Below are 17,915 nucleotides of genomic sequence, written 5' to 3'. Positions count from 1 at the left end.
ACAATTTATTAATTACAAAAAGGAAAATCCAAACAACTTTGAAAGTTATAAGAACTATGATATATGTACGTGTGTATGTATCATTCTATACTCTAAACCTATCACCTCTCAGTGAGGAAGTGCTAGAATGATGTATTACTGCTCCTCTGGAATTAAAGATGGTTCTTAGCTTTCATAGTTGTTTGTATTTACAGTACTGTTATTGTAACAAATTGTTCTCCCTCTCTGTATGTGCACACATATACGCACATGTATTTACACGTATATGTCTACATATATTCCATCCATCCAAATCCTATTCATTTTTCATAAAGCACTAAGCATTGTAGCCAACTGGAGTTCTTGGTAGATTTGTTGAATTGATAGCCACTTAGTGACAAAGTAGCTCTATGGAAACATGATATTAGGTAAAATCTAATTATAGAGATTATAGTTCCATGAATATCATCAAAAACGAAGCAGATGATCTAACTTACAACAGGTTTTCATGATGAAATAGCTTTGCTAATTGCAAATGAATACTGCATTATGCTATGTATATTTATCCCCACCCATCTTTTCTTAACACTATGGTTAAGGATTTATGGTTTAATTGGTATGTGTACTCCCTTCACTAACTTTGACTATAATCCCATCATAATTTAGCAGATGATCTTAGTTTTTGTTTCATTTTTTTTGCATGAAAATTCATCTTCTGTCTCCTCTCATTAAGGGGGAAAAATCCTCTTCCATTACAAAAATGTATGGTCAAGCAAAATAAATTCCCACACAAGTTGCATCAAATAGTGTACATATATATGTATATGTGCATAATACATATATATATATATACACACATACACATCTATGTGTATACACACACATCTATATGTGTATATACACACACACATCTATATGTGTGTGTGTATATATATATATATGTTTCAATTTGCTAAGTCAGGAGTTAGCATGGTTCATCATCAGTTCTCTGGAATCATAGTCAGTCATTGCCTCAAACAGAGTTTTTAAGTCTTTCAAAGTTGCTTGACTTTAGAATACTGTCATTATTATACAAATTTTCTTCTGGTTCTACTTGTTTCACTCTTTATCAGTTTGTAGAAGTCTTCCCAATTTTCTCAGAAATCATCCCCTTCATCATTTTTTATTCCCCAACAACATTCCATCATATTTATATGCCATATTTTCTTCATCTATCCCACACTTGATGGGCATAAATCTCTTAGTTTTTAGGTTTTTGCCAACACAAAATAAACTGCTATAGCTATTTGTGTTCACCGAGTTTCTTTTCCTTTTTCTTTGATGTCTTTGGTATATAGACAAAATAATGGTATTGTGGAGGTAATAAACTGATTAATAATTTTGAAGGTATAATTCCAAATTCAAGTATCTTCTTCTACATGAGACCTTTCCTATTTATTGTTCACGGCTGCTACTGGGCATTTCTCTTACCTTTTCTTTCACATTTATTTCCATGTGCAAATATTGCTTCCCCTGAAAGAAGACAAACTCCTGGAGGATTGGAGGTATTTCTCTTTCAGCTTTGTATCAACAGCACTCAGCACAGTGCTTGGCACTTAATAATGTTTAATGACTACTTGGATTATAAAAATGTAGTTCTGAAAACCTATTCACATTGGGAATGGGTTCAATAGGCAACATTACATATATATCATGAAGGGTATAGCACTCTCCAAAATCTATAAAGAAATAAGGGGAAAGGGATAGGTGGATGGAAAAACAAAAGATAAGGGACGAAGACAAGGGAGGGATCTCTGGATGGGGGGAGATTAAGTAATAGTAAGACAAGTTATGGAGCAGAATTTAATGAAAGAATTAGCAGGGATAAGAAAGACGTGTGTGTGTGTGTGTGTGTGTGTGTGTGTGTGGTGTGAATGTTTATGTATATTAAAAAAAACCTACTGACATTGGGAATGGGTTAAATGAGCAAAACTATATATGTAACACGAAGAGTATCACATCCTTCAAAATCTAAAAAGAAATAAGGAAGGAGGGATGGGCAGACAGGGAAGCAAAGAGTGGGGATCCATGGATTGGGAGAGGTTAAGTAATAGGAAGGCAAGTTAGCAGAAAATTAAAGGGTCAGCAGGAATAGGAAAGATATGTGTGTATCTCTGTGTGTGTGTGTGTGTGTATCTATATACATATACATAAATTTATCCTTTCTTAAGTAGAGCCTGCTTCAGGATAGGAGTGGGGATGAAAGGAGAAAAAAAAGAATAAATTTTAAAAGTGCACAGCAGAGAACAAAAGAATGATTTACAAGGAAGTAAAGAAAAGATGGATGCAGGAATATAATTTTTTTTTTTACTAATACATATACTTTCTTGAACTGGTATTTGTTGTTATATATTTTGAATTCTCCCTGATGTTCTGCTGGGCACATGACAATGTTCTCTTTTGTTTTGTTTCATTTTGTTTTGTATTTCTTTTCTGTTTTTTTTTCTTATTCTGTTTCTTTAAATAAAATAAATTTTGGGGAAAAAAATGAATGTCCAATTATACAAAGAAATAATCACTGCAAATTGTAAACACCCAATCCAAAAGAATACTGGAGGGAACAAGGTGATTGTAAAGGAGACAACTATAATAAAAATGGCAAAGAGAAATAAAATCAATAAAAGAAAAAGGCAACAAAACTGGGAGAAAAACATATAATAAAAATATTGTGAAGATAAAAAAACTTGAAAGATTTAGAAACTCTATTCAAACTTTTTATTTTTCTAGTTTTTCCTAGGTACAAAAATTAGTCAACATGGCAGTGATTCTCAAAATCTTCATTGAGTGAAGATCAATTTCTCTAGGATTGTCCAATTCCAACAAGCAGGGTTATTACAAATATGAGGTTTCCACACAGATAAATTATTACCAGAATTTTTTCATTTCTTATCTGAGAAAGGAAGAAAAAATCAATTAAACATTCACTTTGCAAATCAATTTCCAAGATGATATATTACTTCTAGCTCTAAATCCTAGAATGCTATGAAATACCTTTAGAAATTATACTAATGGTAGAAGACATCAGAAAATTTTTGCATCTGCTAGACAAAGACATACTTCAAGTCTTGCAGCCATTTAACTAGATAGAGAAGATTAGACAGTTTTGGAGTCAAAGTTTTAGGATTTCGAATAAAACAAATGTACTTCCTTTCCAGTGATATCCTGTGAGCTTCGTGGCCTTAGCATGAAAACTCTTTCTGTATGTTTCAACCTATTTTATTCATCTGAGGCTCGTGTCAGGGCATAATTTGAACCTAGATTTATCATTTTTCCAGTCATATGATGAGAAGAAACCGAACTATTTAAAAATTACTACTAATGACAAATATATAGAATATGAATCTGTTCCATATGATAAAGATTTAAATTCATATGATTCTAGTTTAGATCTCAAATTGAATTTAATTTAGGGGCATGAAGTATTTCATAAGCAGAAAAATCATAATTGACTAATTGTTCTTTCTTATTAAGGTCATGCTACCTGATGTGTCAGTGTTTAACCTAATGCTCTGCAGGCACCTCTGAGGATGTGGGGTGGGGGCGGCACTTGGACCATTCATGTGTGTATAGAACTGTCTGTCTCCTCACCCCACATACTTAGGATAATCCCCATTCAAGTTCTTCCATCTCCACAGCAGAATTTGAGTTTATTATTCATGATTTAGGCAAGTCACAGTCTTCCAGGGGCTCACTTTCCATATCTGTCAAATGAATGACTTGACAATGGAATGACTGTCCATTCAGAGGCTTGATGGTGAAAAAAGAAGTATCTCTTATAAAAGGCAAGAGCAAAATGAAATATTTTTAGATTTGGCCAATGTTTTGTGGATCTGTTCCTTTTGTTTTTTTGAAATAAGGGAGTCAGTCAACAAAAATTTGTTAAGCAAGTACTGTGTGTCAGGCACGATGCTAAACTCTAGGCTATCTCCAGTGGTCCTGATCCATATCTGGTCATTGTACCCAGATGAATCTGGAGGAGAAAGTGAGGCAGGTGACCTTGCCCTCCCCCATTTAAATCCAATTCACTTGGATTTAATGGCATGGCATCACCTCCCTGATGTCATGACCCTCTCCAAGAAGGAAGGAAAAACAACAAGGGATACAAGAAGAGGCAAAAAAGTCCCTGCCATCAAGAAATTCACAGTCCAGTGGGGGAGAAAATAAGCAAGTAAATCCTAACAAGCAAACTATATGTGGAATTGGGAGTAATGGAATTCAAATTAAGAGCATCAATAAAACATTTATATAAAAAAGAAAAATATTTTTAAAAGAGGCAGCTGAATTTGATGACAATCAAGTTCTCTTTGAAGTCTAAGTTCTATCAGTTTTATGATTTGGGGAGGGTAAATTTCCTCTTGCCAACTTTTTTATAGCTTTTTTTTTTAAATTTTTGAGTATAACAAACATCAAAAAGGGAGCATTTGTAAGTGTAAAATAGAATAGAAAAAAGAATTATAGGTGAAACGGCAAAACTATGGTGTATAATAAAGGTGAGTACCTTTTTTCTTTTTAAAACATTAAAATTTTCAATCTGATGTTAGGAAAATATGGTGCTTTTATGATGGCTATTTTGTGATACTATAGCAAAGATATCATCTTTTACATGATATCTCTAACACTTTTTCTCTGTGAGAATGGATAACTATTTTCTGACCATATTTTTTAAAGTTTCAAATCAAAAAGCTATTGATTATTCTGTTTCCCCTGGGAGACAAATAGACATCAAATAATGCCCAATAGGAATAGATTGTCAATTTTGTACCAATTAACAATAATCATAAGTAACTTTGAGATATAATATCTTCATTTTTTCTTAAACTTTCTAGAGCTTCCTCTTCCTCTGTCTCTCAGGTGAGTTTCTGTTTCTCTTCTCCATGTCATTCAGTTGCCTTTTGCTCCTATTTCCCTCTGAACCCAATTTACATGAAGAGGTAACTTTTCTCTTTGCAAAACTAACTCCTTTACATGAATAATCCCATCTTTTCCAGTACATTTCCTCTTTTATCATTCCTCCTCTCTTACTAATCTCCAACAGAAGATTCTTCAAAATATTCTTATGTTTCCCCAACAAGTCACTTAATCTATTCATCCTTTTCAGCTCTACTCTTCCTTTTAAGGGTCTAAACTCCTTGAGACCTATGCATATAAGGTATCTCCATTTTTCATAATTCTTTGCAGTCTGGTTTCTGATCTCAGCATTCAGCTGAAATATTGCTAATGATCTCTTAATTGACAAATCTAATGGTCTTTCCTTAGTCCTTATCCTTATCAACCTCTCCAAAATCAATTTTGACTCTTGTTAATTATTCTTTTGTCCTTGAATTCTTATTCAAGTTTTCAGGTCACTGGTCTTCCCTGGTGCCCTGCTTCCTTGTCTAATTATTGCTTTGCTGCTTCCTTCACTGAATCTTTATCCAGGACAGACCCACTATCCATAAGGATTCCACCAGGGCTCTATCTTGGGCCTTCTTCTCTTCTATGCTATCTCACTTGTTGATCTCATGAGCTCTCATTGTTTCAATGAGCATCTCCATGTAAGATCACTTGTCCAACCCTAATATCTCTCCCTCTCCCCCTCCTCTGTCTTTAGCCCTCCTTCCCTTCTTTTTCCTCCTCCCCTTCCCAATCCCCTCCCTCTCTCCTCCAAAAAAGTGCAAAACAATTGGGGTTCACTTACCCATGGTCACATAGCTAGGAAGTGTTAAGTGTATGAGAACCAGATTTGAACTCAAGTCCTTCTGACTTCAGGACCAGTGCTCTATCCACTGTACTATCCAGCTGCCTCATCCAAGTACATTGTAGCCATCTCAAATAGGCTGTGCCATGCACATCTTAAAAAACTGAATGTAATCTTTCTCCTCATTCTAACTTTTCTATTTCTATTGAAGGTACCACCATCCTCTCAGTCATCCAAGCTCACAACCTAGCATCATCCTCAACTCCTTCCCTTCTAATACTGCAACTATCCTGGTGCAGGCTCTCATCACCATTTTATACTTGAACTACTGCAACAGGTCACTGGTTGATCTTTCCGTGTCAGGTCTCTCTTCACTTCTAAAATTCAGGTTGACAACCTCATCCCTGATTCAATAAAATCTAGTGGTTCCCTATTACCTCTAGGAAAAATACAAAATCCTGTTTGGCTTTTAAAGCCCTTTGTAACATAGCCCCTTTCTTTCTCTCTAGTCTTATGCCTAATTTCCCTTATGTACTCTGGGATCTAATGACAGGGATTTCCTTGGTATTCCTCAAATTCATCATTCCATCTCTCAACCGCGAGCCTTTTCACTGGGTGTCCCCTATGTTTGGAATACTTCTACCCTCACTTCTATTTGCTAGCTTCCCTGGCTTCATTTTTCAGCTACAATCTCAACTGGAAGAAGTGTTTTCCATTCCTTCTTCATCTTAATGTCTTACTTCTAAGATTACCTACAATTTCTCTTTTTTCTCTCTCTCTCTCTCTATATATGTGTATATATGTATATATATACACACACACACACATATACCTATCTATCTATCTATACATATATCTTGGTTTTACCCAGTTATTTGCATATTGTCTTCTCCATTAGACTGTGAACTCCTTGGAAAAGGGGATTTTGGGGATTTGTTTTCTTTGTATCTCAGTGTTTAGCAGACTTCTTAACATACAGTAGATATCTTGTGGAAAGTATCCTTGTTCAAGTAAAGATTGGATTATATCACCTCTCCAAAGTGCCTGTTTGCTTTTCTTTTCATACTCTGTTTTCCATACCTAAAAAGTACCGTCCCCCCATCCCCAAGGATTCTTGTTCTTCAGTTATTTTCAGTAGTATTCAAATCTTTTGGTTCCTATTTGGGTTTTTCTTAGCAAAGATACTAGAATAATTTACCATTTCCCTCTCCAATTTATTTTGTAAATGAGAAAAGGGAGGCAAACATTTAAATGACTTGCCCAGAGTCACACTAGTGTCAGAGGGTAAATTGGAACTCAAATCTTCCTGACTCCAAGTCAAGTGCTTTATGTACTACCTCTAGTTGCCTTCTTGGAATTTTTGGTTTCCAGTAAGACTCAGTTTGATAATTCTCAATGCAGTGATTCAAGGCAATTCCAATAGACTTGGGATGGAAAATGCCAATCACATCCAGAGAGAGAATTATGGAAACTGAATGTGGATTAAAGGGTAGTATTTTCATTTTTTGTTTGTTTGTTTTTCTCTTTGTCATAATTTTTTCCTGCTTTGGTCTGATTTTTCTTGTACAACATGACAAAAATGGAAAAATGTTTAAAATGATTGTACATGTTTAATCTACATCAGATTGCTAGTGCTATCTTGGGGAAGAGAAAAGAAAGGGAGAGAGGAAGAAAAATTTAGAACACAAAGTTTTACAAAAACTGTATGGTGAAAACTATCTTTACAAAACCTTGTGCTTCAATTTTTTCTTCCTCTCACCATCCCTCTCCACTCCCCAAATTAGCAAAAGGTGAATGTTATAAAATACCATTAAATTTTTTTTAAAAAGACCTTCCACCAGATCCCCCTTCCCCCCCCCCCCAAAAAAAAATAAAAGAATAGAAGCACTTTGAAGGTAGGGAACTATTCTGCTTTTGCCTTTGTATCTGCACTTTGCATAATGTCTGTCACAAAGCTTTACAAATGCTCACTGATTGATACTATAAATTGTTTCTTTAAACTAATTTTTTTTCTTATTTATAGTACAATTTTTAGTGGCATATTTTCTTCCTTCTATTCCCTATTAACCTCCAACCAAACAATAAACTTTAGCCTTATCTAAATGTCATAAATTTCAGATTATTAGAGCTGGGATATGTTTATTGACCAGATATTCTAAAGTCAGACTGAATAACTCCAGAGGAGCTTTTATAGTCCAGAAAGAAAAATTAGTGTTGCTTAAAAGAAAAGATTTACCTTTCCTTTTGGATTTTCATCACCATCTGAAAAAAAGAGAACCATTAAAATTAATGAAAATAAAGAGGAATAATTTTGCCAACCAAGTGAATTTTGTGGGCTCTCAAGTGGATGAAGCTGATCCTTACCTTTCTTCCAAAAATAAACATTTGCATAGAACAACACATCTCTTAATATTCCCCAGCCAACTAATCCTCCCATTACTTTTTCCATCCATCCATTGGGAGATGCATCAATAAACTTCAATCCGAATAATATAGTAACATCTAAAAAGAAAAGGAAATATTAGCAAAGATAAATATATATATATATATATATATATATATACACACACACACACATATATATATATATATATTTAACACAAAATTATTCAGGCAGGATTAGGTTTCGTTTGTGTCTGGTTTTTTTTTTTTTTTTCAGTTTAATTACAAAATATTGAAAATGGAAATCATGAGATGTGTTAAACAACCTTTTGATTTATTTACCAGTAAATGAATGTGGGGAAGTGGATAGTGTTAGATCTGGAGTCAGGAAGATATGAGTACAAACCTGGCCTCAGACACTTGCTACCGGTGTGGTCATAGACAATACAACCAACCTCTCTGTGTCTCAATTTCCTCTTCTGTAAAGTAGGTTATAGTAATGGCATCTACCTGCCAGACTTGTTGGGAGGATAAAATTAAATCATTTTTGTAAAGTGCTTTGCAAGTCTTAAAATACTATTTAAACACTTTCTATCATATAAATGCTATTCATTATTGTTTTTCTCTGTGGTAAACTACCTTGTACAGAGCCTGACATTTAATAAATGCTCAGTAAATGTTTATTGATATGAATTATTTCAGATGGATTAAATATAATTTAATCTAGCAACTGTTAATTAATATACATTGAATAAACAATTGTATTTTTTAAAATAAGAAATAATGAGCAGTTGATTTCAGAAAAGCCTGAAAAGGTTTACATAAACTGATGCAAAATGAAATAAGCAGAATCAACAGAACATCGTGCACAGTAACAACAAAATTAGATGATGATCAACTGTGATGGACTTGGCTCTTTTCAACAATGTGGTGATTCAAGATAATTTCAATAGATTTAAGTTGGAAAGTGCCATCCATTGGAGACTGAATGTGGATTGAAGCATAGTATTTTTGCCTTTTAGGGGGATTGTTGTAGGTTTTTTTTTTTTTTTTTTTTTAATGGTAGTTTCCCTTTTGATCTGATTTTTCTTGCACAACAGGACAACTATAGAAATATGTTTTTTATTTTGTTTTGTTTTGCTGAGGCAATTGGGGTTAAGTGACTTGCCTAGGGTCACACAGCTAGAAAGTGTTAAGTGTCTGAGGCTAGATTTGAACTCAGGTCCTCCTGACTTCAGGGCTGGTGCTCTATCCACTGCACCACCTAGCTGCCGGGAAATACATTTTAAAGAACTGCACATATTTAGCCTGTATCAGATTGCTTGTTGTCTTGGAAAGGAGAAAAATCTGGAACAAAAAGTTTTGCAAAAATGAAGATTGAAAATGATCTTTTACATGTAATTAGAAAAATAAAGTACTATTAAAAAAAAGTAATAAACAATTCAGAAATACTTTTCTTCCCTCTCCATCCTTTGAGTGAAAGAGTATTCTTTACACTTCTATTTTCTAAGATGACATATAAATAAATTGGAACACTCTGATCCCTCCCTTTAGTTGACAACTTCTACATCAAAAAAAGGATAATAAACAAAGCATTTTCCAAGTTTTTATGAATTTGAAATTATTATTCTTTGCCTCTTTTGGTTGTCTCAATATTAAAATATTCATTTTTCTTCAGCATTTATAATCTTCATGTTAAACTAAATGTTTTAAAAATCAGGGCTGACTCTAAAACAGATCACACTTTTTTTTGGAGACCAAAAGTAACTCATTCTGTGAGAAACATTCTGTGAGAAACTCATTCTGTGCTTTCTTAACTGGCTCAATGCTTACTGAAGAGGCAACTTGTAAAGTATTAAGCCACTAGTTTGAATCAGCTATTCAGATACACCTAATTTTTTTTTTTTTCTCTTGTGCTGTCTAAGAAAAAGATTGTAAGGAATTCATTGACTACTTGTAGGGGAAAAAAAGAAATTTAAACCATTCTTTGTATTAAAATCTGTGCCTCTGAAACCTGAAGATTAAAACTGTTCTAAAACTCCAATAAAACATGATGACATTAATTTAATATCTAAACATCAAAAATCATTTCAGATTAATAGCTTCAGGATATTCAGGAATTCAAATAAATTTATACATATAAAGAAACTGAAGTGGTTACCTGATAAAATCCTTAATACAAAACCAGTTAGAGCATGGAAAACATTAAAGATAATTCTCCTATGGAAACATCAAAAATAATATAATATAAGGTTCACATTTTATTTTTAATAGCATTTTATTCAAAAGTTTTGAATTTTACTTTGAAGCTAGATATATAAGGAAGTTACTCAACTTCTCAGGGGCTATTTTTACCGGAAACAAGAAGATACAGTACTAAATCTAGGATTTGTTTTTTTTAATTCCTTTTTTTTTTCCATGGAAATTTTCATTCTTACAACTTCAGAGGAGTTTTTGGATCAGCATAACACAATGGGACTAAAAACTGCATGTAAGTATTACTGTCAGGACCTAAGACTTTGATAAGGAGAGAAAAAATTGACCATGAAAGAGGAAGCAAAACAGAGGGAAAAGGAAAAGAAAATAGAAATAAAAGTTTCACAGATTTGTTCTGTTGGAGGAAACCACAAATTAAATGGAAGTTTCTTCCTTTCTATAAGATAAGGAAAAATACTTGAGTAATGTCTTGGAAAGAAAGAAGAATTCTTAGGGAGGATGGAAAAAATTGAAACCAAGAAGAAGATAGTGAGGAAGCAGTGGAATTAAAAGCGTGAGAGTTTGATTTGTGTTTGATCATTGTGATGGGAGATGTGATGCAGTATGATATGGCAGAGGGTGGGTATTGGTCTGACTTATCATACATTTGATGTCATCATGGTCTTAAAATTTATCATTCTAGGGTTTTAAAGTTTATGAAACATCTTACCTACATGATCTCATGTGATTTTCACAAAAGCCCTATGATGTAGGTACTATAGGCATTATTATTCCCATTTTACTGATGTAGAAAATGAGAATCAAGAATGTTGGAGGATTGACTGATAGATTGATACTAACTTGGGGAAAAGTTTCTAGTAAAGTGTTATAAGGTTCACTTCTTAGGCACTGATTTAATATTTTGACTAATGATTTTAAAAAAAGACAGAATTTCAAGATAACACATGTTAGTTCCTTTGGTCTGACTATTGACTTCCTTTAAATCCCCCCCTCCCCAAAATCTCATTTTCTCATTTTCAAATTCTGTAGAAGTTTCTCTCTCTTAATTCAATGCCTCCTCTGTTAATCACATATGTATGAATATATGTATACATGTGCATACAGATATACATATATATAAATAAAATGTATATGTCCATTTATATGTTGTCTTCCTCATTAGATTATAAACTCTGAAAAGGAAGGGATTGTTTTTTGCCTTTTTTTTTTATTCAGAACACTTAGCACAGTGCCTAGAACATAGTAGGCACTTAATAAATGTGACAGATTGATTGATGTTGGATGACAGAATCAGAATCCAAAATTATCTCTTATACACTAGAACAATGAGCTTAATCTAAGGTAGTGAAACTGGGTAAGAATAAATTTAATAAGCTCATGTTTAAATTAAAAAATTACACAGATAAAAAAGCTATTGTTAAGCTTAGGATGCATTAGTGCATTCATTAAGAATCAATGATTAAGAGATGGCATTTTAGGAAATAGTAATTGTGTCAGAAATAAGAGAAGTCCTGTTGGACTGTTACTGTGCCTTAATTAGGCCGTAGATCTGCAATCTATATTTTAGGAACTTGGAAACTATATATTAGGAAGGATATTGACAAAGTGAAATGTATCCAGAGCAAGGTGACCAGGATGAAGAAAAGTACTAGAATCTAATCCAAATGAAAATTAACTGAAGGAAATGAGGATATGTAGCGTGGAGATGAGAAAAACTTTGCAAAGGAAAAACTGGACAAGCCATTTTGAGATTTTACAAAAGGGAATTTTACTTAGTTTTGGGTTAGGCTAGTACTTTCTGACTTTTATACTTTATAATTATATTAGGTCCAAAAGCAATTCATGTGATTTTGAAATTGCCCATTCTACTCCACTATATTTCTCATTTACATTATTCCCTGAAATCCCAACTCTCTGTCTTATAATTAATATTAGTAGAATAATAACTGGACCATTGGTTAGTCATGAATTAAATAACTCTTATTTTGAAATTCCCCATTTTAAAGTTTATTTACCTTTTATGCTGAGGTGAAGGTCGAAAGAGAGCAATTATTGGTTGAAGGAAAGTCAGAAACATTACAACACAACCCATAATAGCATGAGGTAAGTTGCTCTGCAGAGAAAATAAATTATATATATATATAAAGAAAAACTTTTTAAGAGGAGTTGTCACCTTCTTAGTGCTTTAATTTGACTTTGCCCTTTACGCACAGAATTAGTAGCTACCACTTAGAAATCACATCAGTTACTGTCTATATAAACATAATTTTGTCCAAATGCTAAAGTAGTCCATTTTCTTGTATTGAAATTACAAAAGCAGACATCTGAACATCATGAGGTAGGGCAAGAGAACAGACAAGAGGTGAGTAATTAGGCTGATGATGGAATTCCCAGAAATCAAAAGAATCACAGAATCTTAGAGTTACAAAGGTTCTCAGAATCTATACTAGAATGACAAAAAAGAAAAAAAAAAACTTTTGCTAACTAATCTCTTCCTAAAGACTTTCCACCACCTCTCATAAGGTAGCAGTTCTATATGTGGATAGCTCAAATTGTTAGGAAACATTTCTTACATTAAACCTACAGTCTCTTGGTAATATCCATAACCACCACATATTGAGAATCTGCTATATTCATGACATAATATAATAGCAGGCAGTGAAGCTACAAAGACAAAAACACATAATCTCTCCCCTCGAGGTAAATTCCATGTTGTTCCACTGGTTGAACTTAGTTCTGCCCTCTGAAGTCAAGAAAAAGGAAATTAAATCCTTCTTCCATAGGACAGCCCCATATTGCCTTGAAAGCAGCTAGTGACTCTCTCACTTCCCATCTCCTCTTCAAGCTAATTTCATCAAAGATGCTCAAATAACAAACTTATGGATTTCAAGGGTCTCTAGAACTAGGCTATTGGTTACTAATGAATTAAATGACATTATTATTTTTAATCTCTTCTCACTAGCCCAACTTCTCTCGTCTGGGAATGCTCCTCCTCTAAATTGTGGTGCCCCAAACTGAGCGCAAAACTCTGGCTATCATCTGACAAAGGCAGAGTACAATTGGAACCATGACCTTTCTTTTTTATGAGGCTTATGTTCCTCAATTCCATCTAAGACAGCATTTGCTTGGGCTGTCTATAGCATATGCTATTATTTCATATTAAATCTGCCTACCCCTAACGTCTTCATATCTTTTCAGACAAATTGTGTACTAAAATCTCTTACTTATGTAGTTAATCATTTCAAACCCAAATGAAGAACCTTTTTATTTATTACTATTAAATCTTATTTTATTCAAGATTACTCATATTTATAAGCTGGTAAGGTCATCCAATGAATTAAAATGATTCCTTCCAACTTTGAACTCTTCTGTCAAAAAGTGGAAAGGATTATCTCACTAAGCAAAGAGTCTACCACTGTACAGATTGGGTAAGAATGAGCTAGGAATTTGGTAAATGGGATTCTAGTTCAGGTACAGATTGGACTAGGTAACCTCTAAGACTTTAGGATTCTGTCATTTTAGTTTCTTGTGTTTTCCACATCAGAAATAAGAAAAGATCTGGGTCCAGATTTGAATGGGAAGAGCATAGGCTTTGAGGAATTAAACAGTTCTTTTGAAATCACCATCACTATAAGACTTTTTCCTCTCCCATTTTAAATAATGCTTCCTACCCCCATACTTTTGTAAATATAATCCATCAATGAAGCAATGAATCATCAGATATTAATGAAACCAAGGTGTAAATAATCAGAAGATATCTACAATTTGACTCAAAATTAATAGATTCTCAACAATAACAATAAAATGAAAGATTGACTTACACTCCATCCTTGGACATGTATAAAGGCCAATATAAAAGCTATCACTGTGGATGCCACTGTCAGTGTCATCAAAGATATATGCACCTAAAGAAAAATTGCATCTAGAGTTAAATGATTTAATTGATATTTCAGTTTCGATGAATTATGGTAACTAGCTACTGACAGTTTTATCTCTGGGTAAAAGAATCCTGGATAGCTAGGAGGCACAGTGGATAGAGCACCAGGTCTAAAATCAGGAAGACCTGAGTTTAAATCTGACTTCAGACATTTACTATATGATCCTGGGCAAGTTTCTTAAACCATTTTTGCCTCAATTTCCTCATCTGTAAAATGAGGTAGAGAAGGAAATGACAAACTACTCTAGTATCTTTGCCAAAAAAAAAAAAAAAAAAAATGAAACGGAATCACAGTCATTCATGACTGAAAAACAACAAAAAGAATCCTCTCATTTTTTTTTTAAGCTGGAGAAATCTAGGTATCTAACAATAGCCAAAAGAAATTCCCATAAAATTTTACCATGTTGATAATAACAACATAGCTATAAGCAAACTTTCAACTAACATGAGATTATCTGATTAATAAAACATTGCATGAATAACATTTTTAAAATACCAGAACACAAATATATTTAATGCTATAAATATATGTATAAATTGGCACCTGTTTTTTACTGGTCCTCATTAAGATGTTAATTTTCATTACATTAATTTATAGAGCTATTTGTAAACAGATTTCCTTTTAATAGAATACTTTGTAGATGTATATTTTTATCTAACTAAACAACATAGTATTCAAAACAGAAATCTAATTGTCTTCAATCTTTTAAATTTTTCTCTTGATCTTACTTTTCCCCTGAGATGTTCTTTTCATTACAATATACTACCAAAGGGAGAAAATTTACACTTATTCTCAAAATAAGTGTACTTTCTTTCTTTAATTATTAGGTTTGGACAGGGATAATGATCAGACCTGTGATTTCAGTCAATCAGCAGTAATTTATATACAAGGAAATTTCAACAAAACAAAACAAAACAAAAAAAAAAAATTGGATGGACAACATTTTTTCATCTTAAGTGCTTCAGAGTTGTCTTGGATCATAGTATTGCTGAGAATAGCTGTCATTCACAGCTAAGCATCTTACAATATTATTACTTTGTATATACTACATTTCACTTTGCAGCAATTCATGTAATTTTTTATATTAAGTTAATGGTCTTTTTTGGAATTAAAAAAAGACTAGCACTTACAACTTGGAATGGACATAAATTATACTACCTTGAACAGTGATAATTGTGCTGAAGTCCACAGCTTACTCTGCCAGCTCCAAGTCATGGTACAGAAGGTCATGTAAGTCTTAAGAATTTCTGGGAGAATCCTGCTCATTATTTCTTATAGCACAATAGCATTCCATCATAATCACATATCACAATTTGTTTAGGAATCCCCTCATTTTCCAATTCTTTGCTATTAAAAAAGAGCTGCATAAATATTTTTGGATATATAGATCCTTTTCATTTTTGTTTTTTATCTCTTTGGGGATATAGACCTAATAGTAATATTGGTAGAACAAAGTTTTAAAGTTTTATGAGCCTTTGGGGTATAGTTCCAAATTGCTCTATAGAATGATTGAATAAGTTCATAACTCTAACAATAGTGTGTTAATGTCTCATTTTCCCTCACCATTTGTCATTTTCTTTTTCTGTCCTAATACCAATCTCATTTTGCCCCAATCTGCCCCCAAATCAGAGTGTGTGTAAAGCAATGGAGTCTCAGTGCTTGCAGAGAGACCCCCCTGTATTCTCCTTCTGAGCAACTGTTTGACCCCCTTACCATGTATGGGCTGAGAGCTCTGGAAATGGCAAATGCTGATTCAGTGGCTCCCAAGGTCTGCTCCTGATTTGCTGGGGCTGGGTATGTGCTAGTGGGGTCTATGCTGGACTCTCCCTGTTGCTCCACTCTCACCTGTTGGACAGATCTTTCCTGCCAACTTTCTAAGTTGTCTGTGGGCTCAGTGTGGGCTACCACTGCTCCCCTAATTCATTTGCTCCTGGTTTGCTGGCTCCAGATCTGCACTGGCGTGGCTTGTGCTAGACAGCACTCCGCTCCATTCTGGTTCAGCAGACCTTTCTTGCCATCCTTCTAAGTTGTCTTGGGTTGGAAAATTGTTTCACTATGTCTTTTTGTGGGTTCTGTCACTCTAGTACTCATTTATAGTCATTATTTAAAGATATTTGGAGGAGTTTGAGCAAGTCCTTGCCTTTATTCCACCATCTCATTTCCACCACCTTCCTCATTGTTAAGATCTTCCCTTTGAGATAATCTTGTATGTGGGTAGCTAAGTGATGCAGTAGATAGAATGCTGGGTCTGAAATCAGGAAGACTCATCTTGTTGAGTTAAAATCTGGCATCAAACATTTATTGCCTATATGACTCTAGATAAGTCACTTAACTCTGTTTGCCTCAGTTTTCTCATCTGTAAAATGAGCTGGAGAAGAAATTGGCAAACCATTCCAGTATCTTTGTCAAGAAAATCCCAAATGGAATCGTGAAGTTAGACATAACTAAAAAATGACTCAACAACATAACTTGTGTGTACATAGTTAAATTTACATGTTTTCTCTCCTTTACAAGGCAACCATGTTTTTGTGTTTATTTGTATTTGTATTTGTATTTACCAACCTGGCACATATTGTTGACTGACTGACTAAATTCACATTAGTCTATCATATTTCTGTCTGTTTCAAGTCAAGTTGAAGCAACAATATTAACTAATTACTTATTGTATGCTCAAAATTGCTTAGCTCTGGGGATAGAAATATAAGCAAAAAGTAAGACATCTGCCCTTAAGGAGCTTACATTCTAATAGGGGACATATGACTTCAAAGTACAATATCTATTAACTAAAAAAAAAAATCCCATAGGGATAAATAATTTGCTTTAATTTGTGGTATGTAGTAATTTCAGCTACTTAATGTGGCTTTTCTCTTTTTTTCATAATAATGAAATTTATAGCTATAAGCCACTAATAAATAAATAAATAAATAAAGTTCAACAATCTGTAACAAAGGCAAGATAAAAATTTACAGTAAAAACCCAGAAGTGAGGAAAATAAAAAAAGCTTTAGGTGCTATTGTAAAAATGAATTGACAAATTATGGCAGAATGTTGGATACATTTTCAGATGCTACATATTCACATTCAATCACAAACCTGAAACCAGAGCTCTTTGCCAAGAATTTGTTTTATCATAACACCTTTCCAGAAACGGGCAAAGATCATGCCTGTGGTTCCTACTGTCATCCAGGTGACAAGCATGATAGAACCTGTTTTTAAAAGGGCAGAAACAACAATATTTTTTTTTTTATCCAAATAGGCCTTGTGTTCTAATCAGTTCTCGTATAATAGTTTTATTATGCCATTATTTAAATCTCCTCCTGCTCTTTTAGTATTTAAAGTCCAGCTTACACCTTTATGAAACCTCTTTCCTGAAGAACAGTAAAATCCTTTTCTCTACTGGATTCTAGGACTTTCTCTCTTCAGATCACCATAGGTATTATCATTGAGATGGGGTAACCATGACATTAAATAAGACAACTGATTAATACCTAAATTCTGATTCCTGTGATCATGAGATTTGATATTCTTCCCTTATTTTTGTGTAAAAGGAATGTACTTTAATGTGGTCCCCTATTAGAATATAAATTGCTTGCAAAATAGGGATGGTTTCATTTACGACTTTTGTATTTCCAGCACCAAACATAATTTTTTTTGGCACACAGTAGGCACTTAATAAATGCTTGT

At 33.6% G+C, this 17,915-nt stretch overlaps 1 protein-coding gene across 1 annotated transcript in view; it reads right to left on the bottom strand.

Annotated features, from left to right (window-relative positions):
• Positions 1 to 2,724: 2,724 nt before the first annotated feature.
• LOC111720959 (putative ferric-chelate reductase 1) overlaps positions 2,725 to 17,915 on the bottom strand; it is a 40,160-nt gene continuing 24,969 nt past the window's right edge. Inside the window, 7 exon segments of the mRNA XM_031967140.1 lie at positions 2,725 to 2,908; positions 7,932 to 7,957; positions 8,060 to 8,197; positions 10,239 to 10,297; positions 12,310 to 12,407; positions 14,116 to 14,199; positions 17,325 to 17,437. Coding sequence (XP_031823000.1) covers positions 2,819 to 2,908; positions 7,932 to 7,957; positions 8,060 to 8,197; positions 10,239 to 10,297; positions 12,310 to 12,407; positions 14,116 to 14,199; positions 17,325 to 17,437 — 608 coding nt within the window. The 3' untranslated portion in view covers positions 2,725 to 2,818.

This window comes from Sarcophilus harrisii, chromosome 4 (genome assembly GCF_902635505.1).
Source record: "Sarcophilus harrisii chromosome 4, mSarHar1.11, whole genome shotgun sequence".
NCBI lineage: Eukaryota > Metazoa > Chordata > Mammalia > Dasyuromorphia > Dasyuridae > Sarcophilus > Sarcophilus harrisii.
Note: the sequence above shows the minus strand (reverse complement) of the source record. Positions and strands in the feature narration are given on the sequence as shown.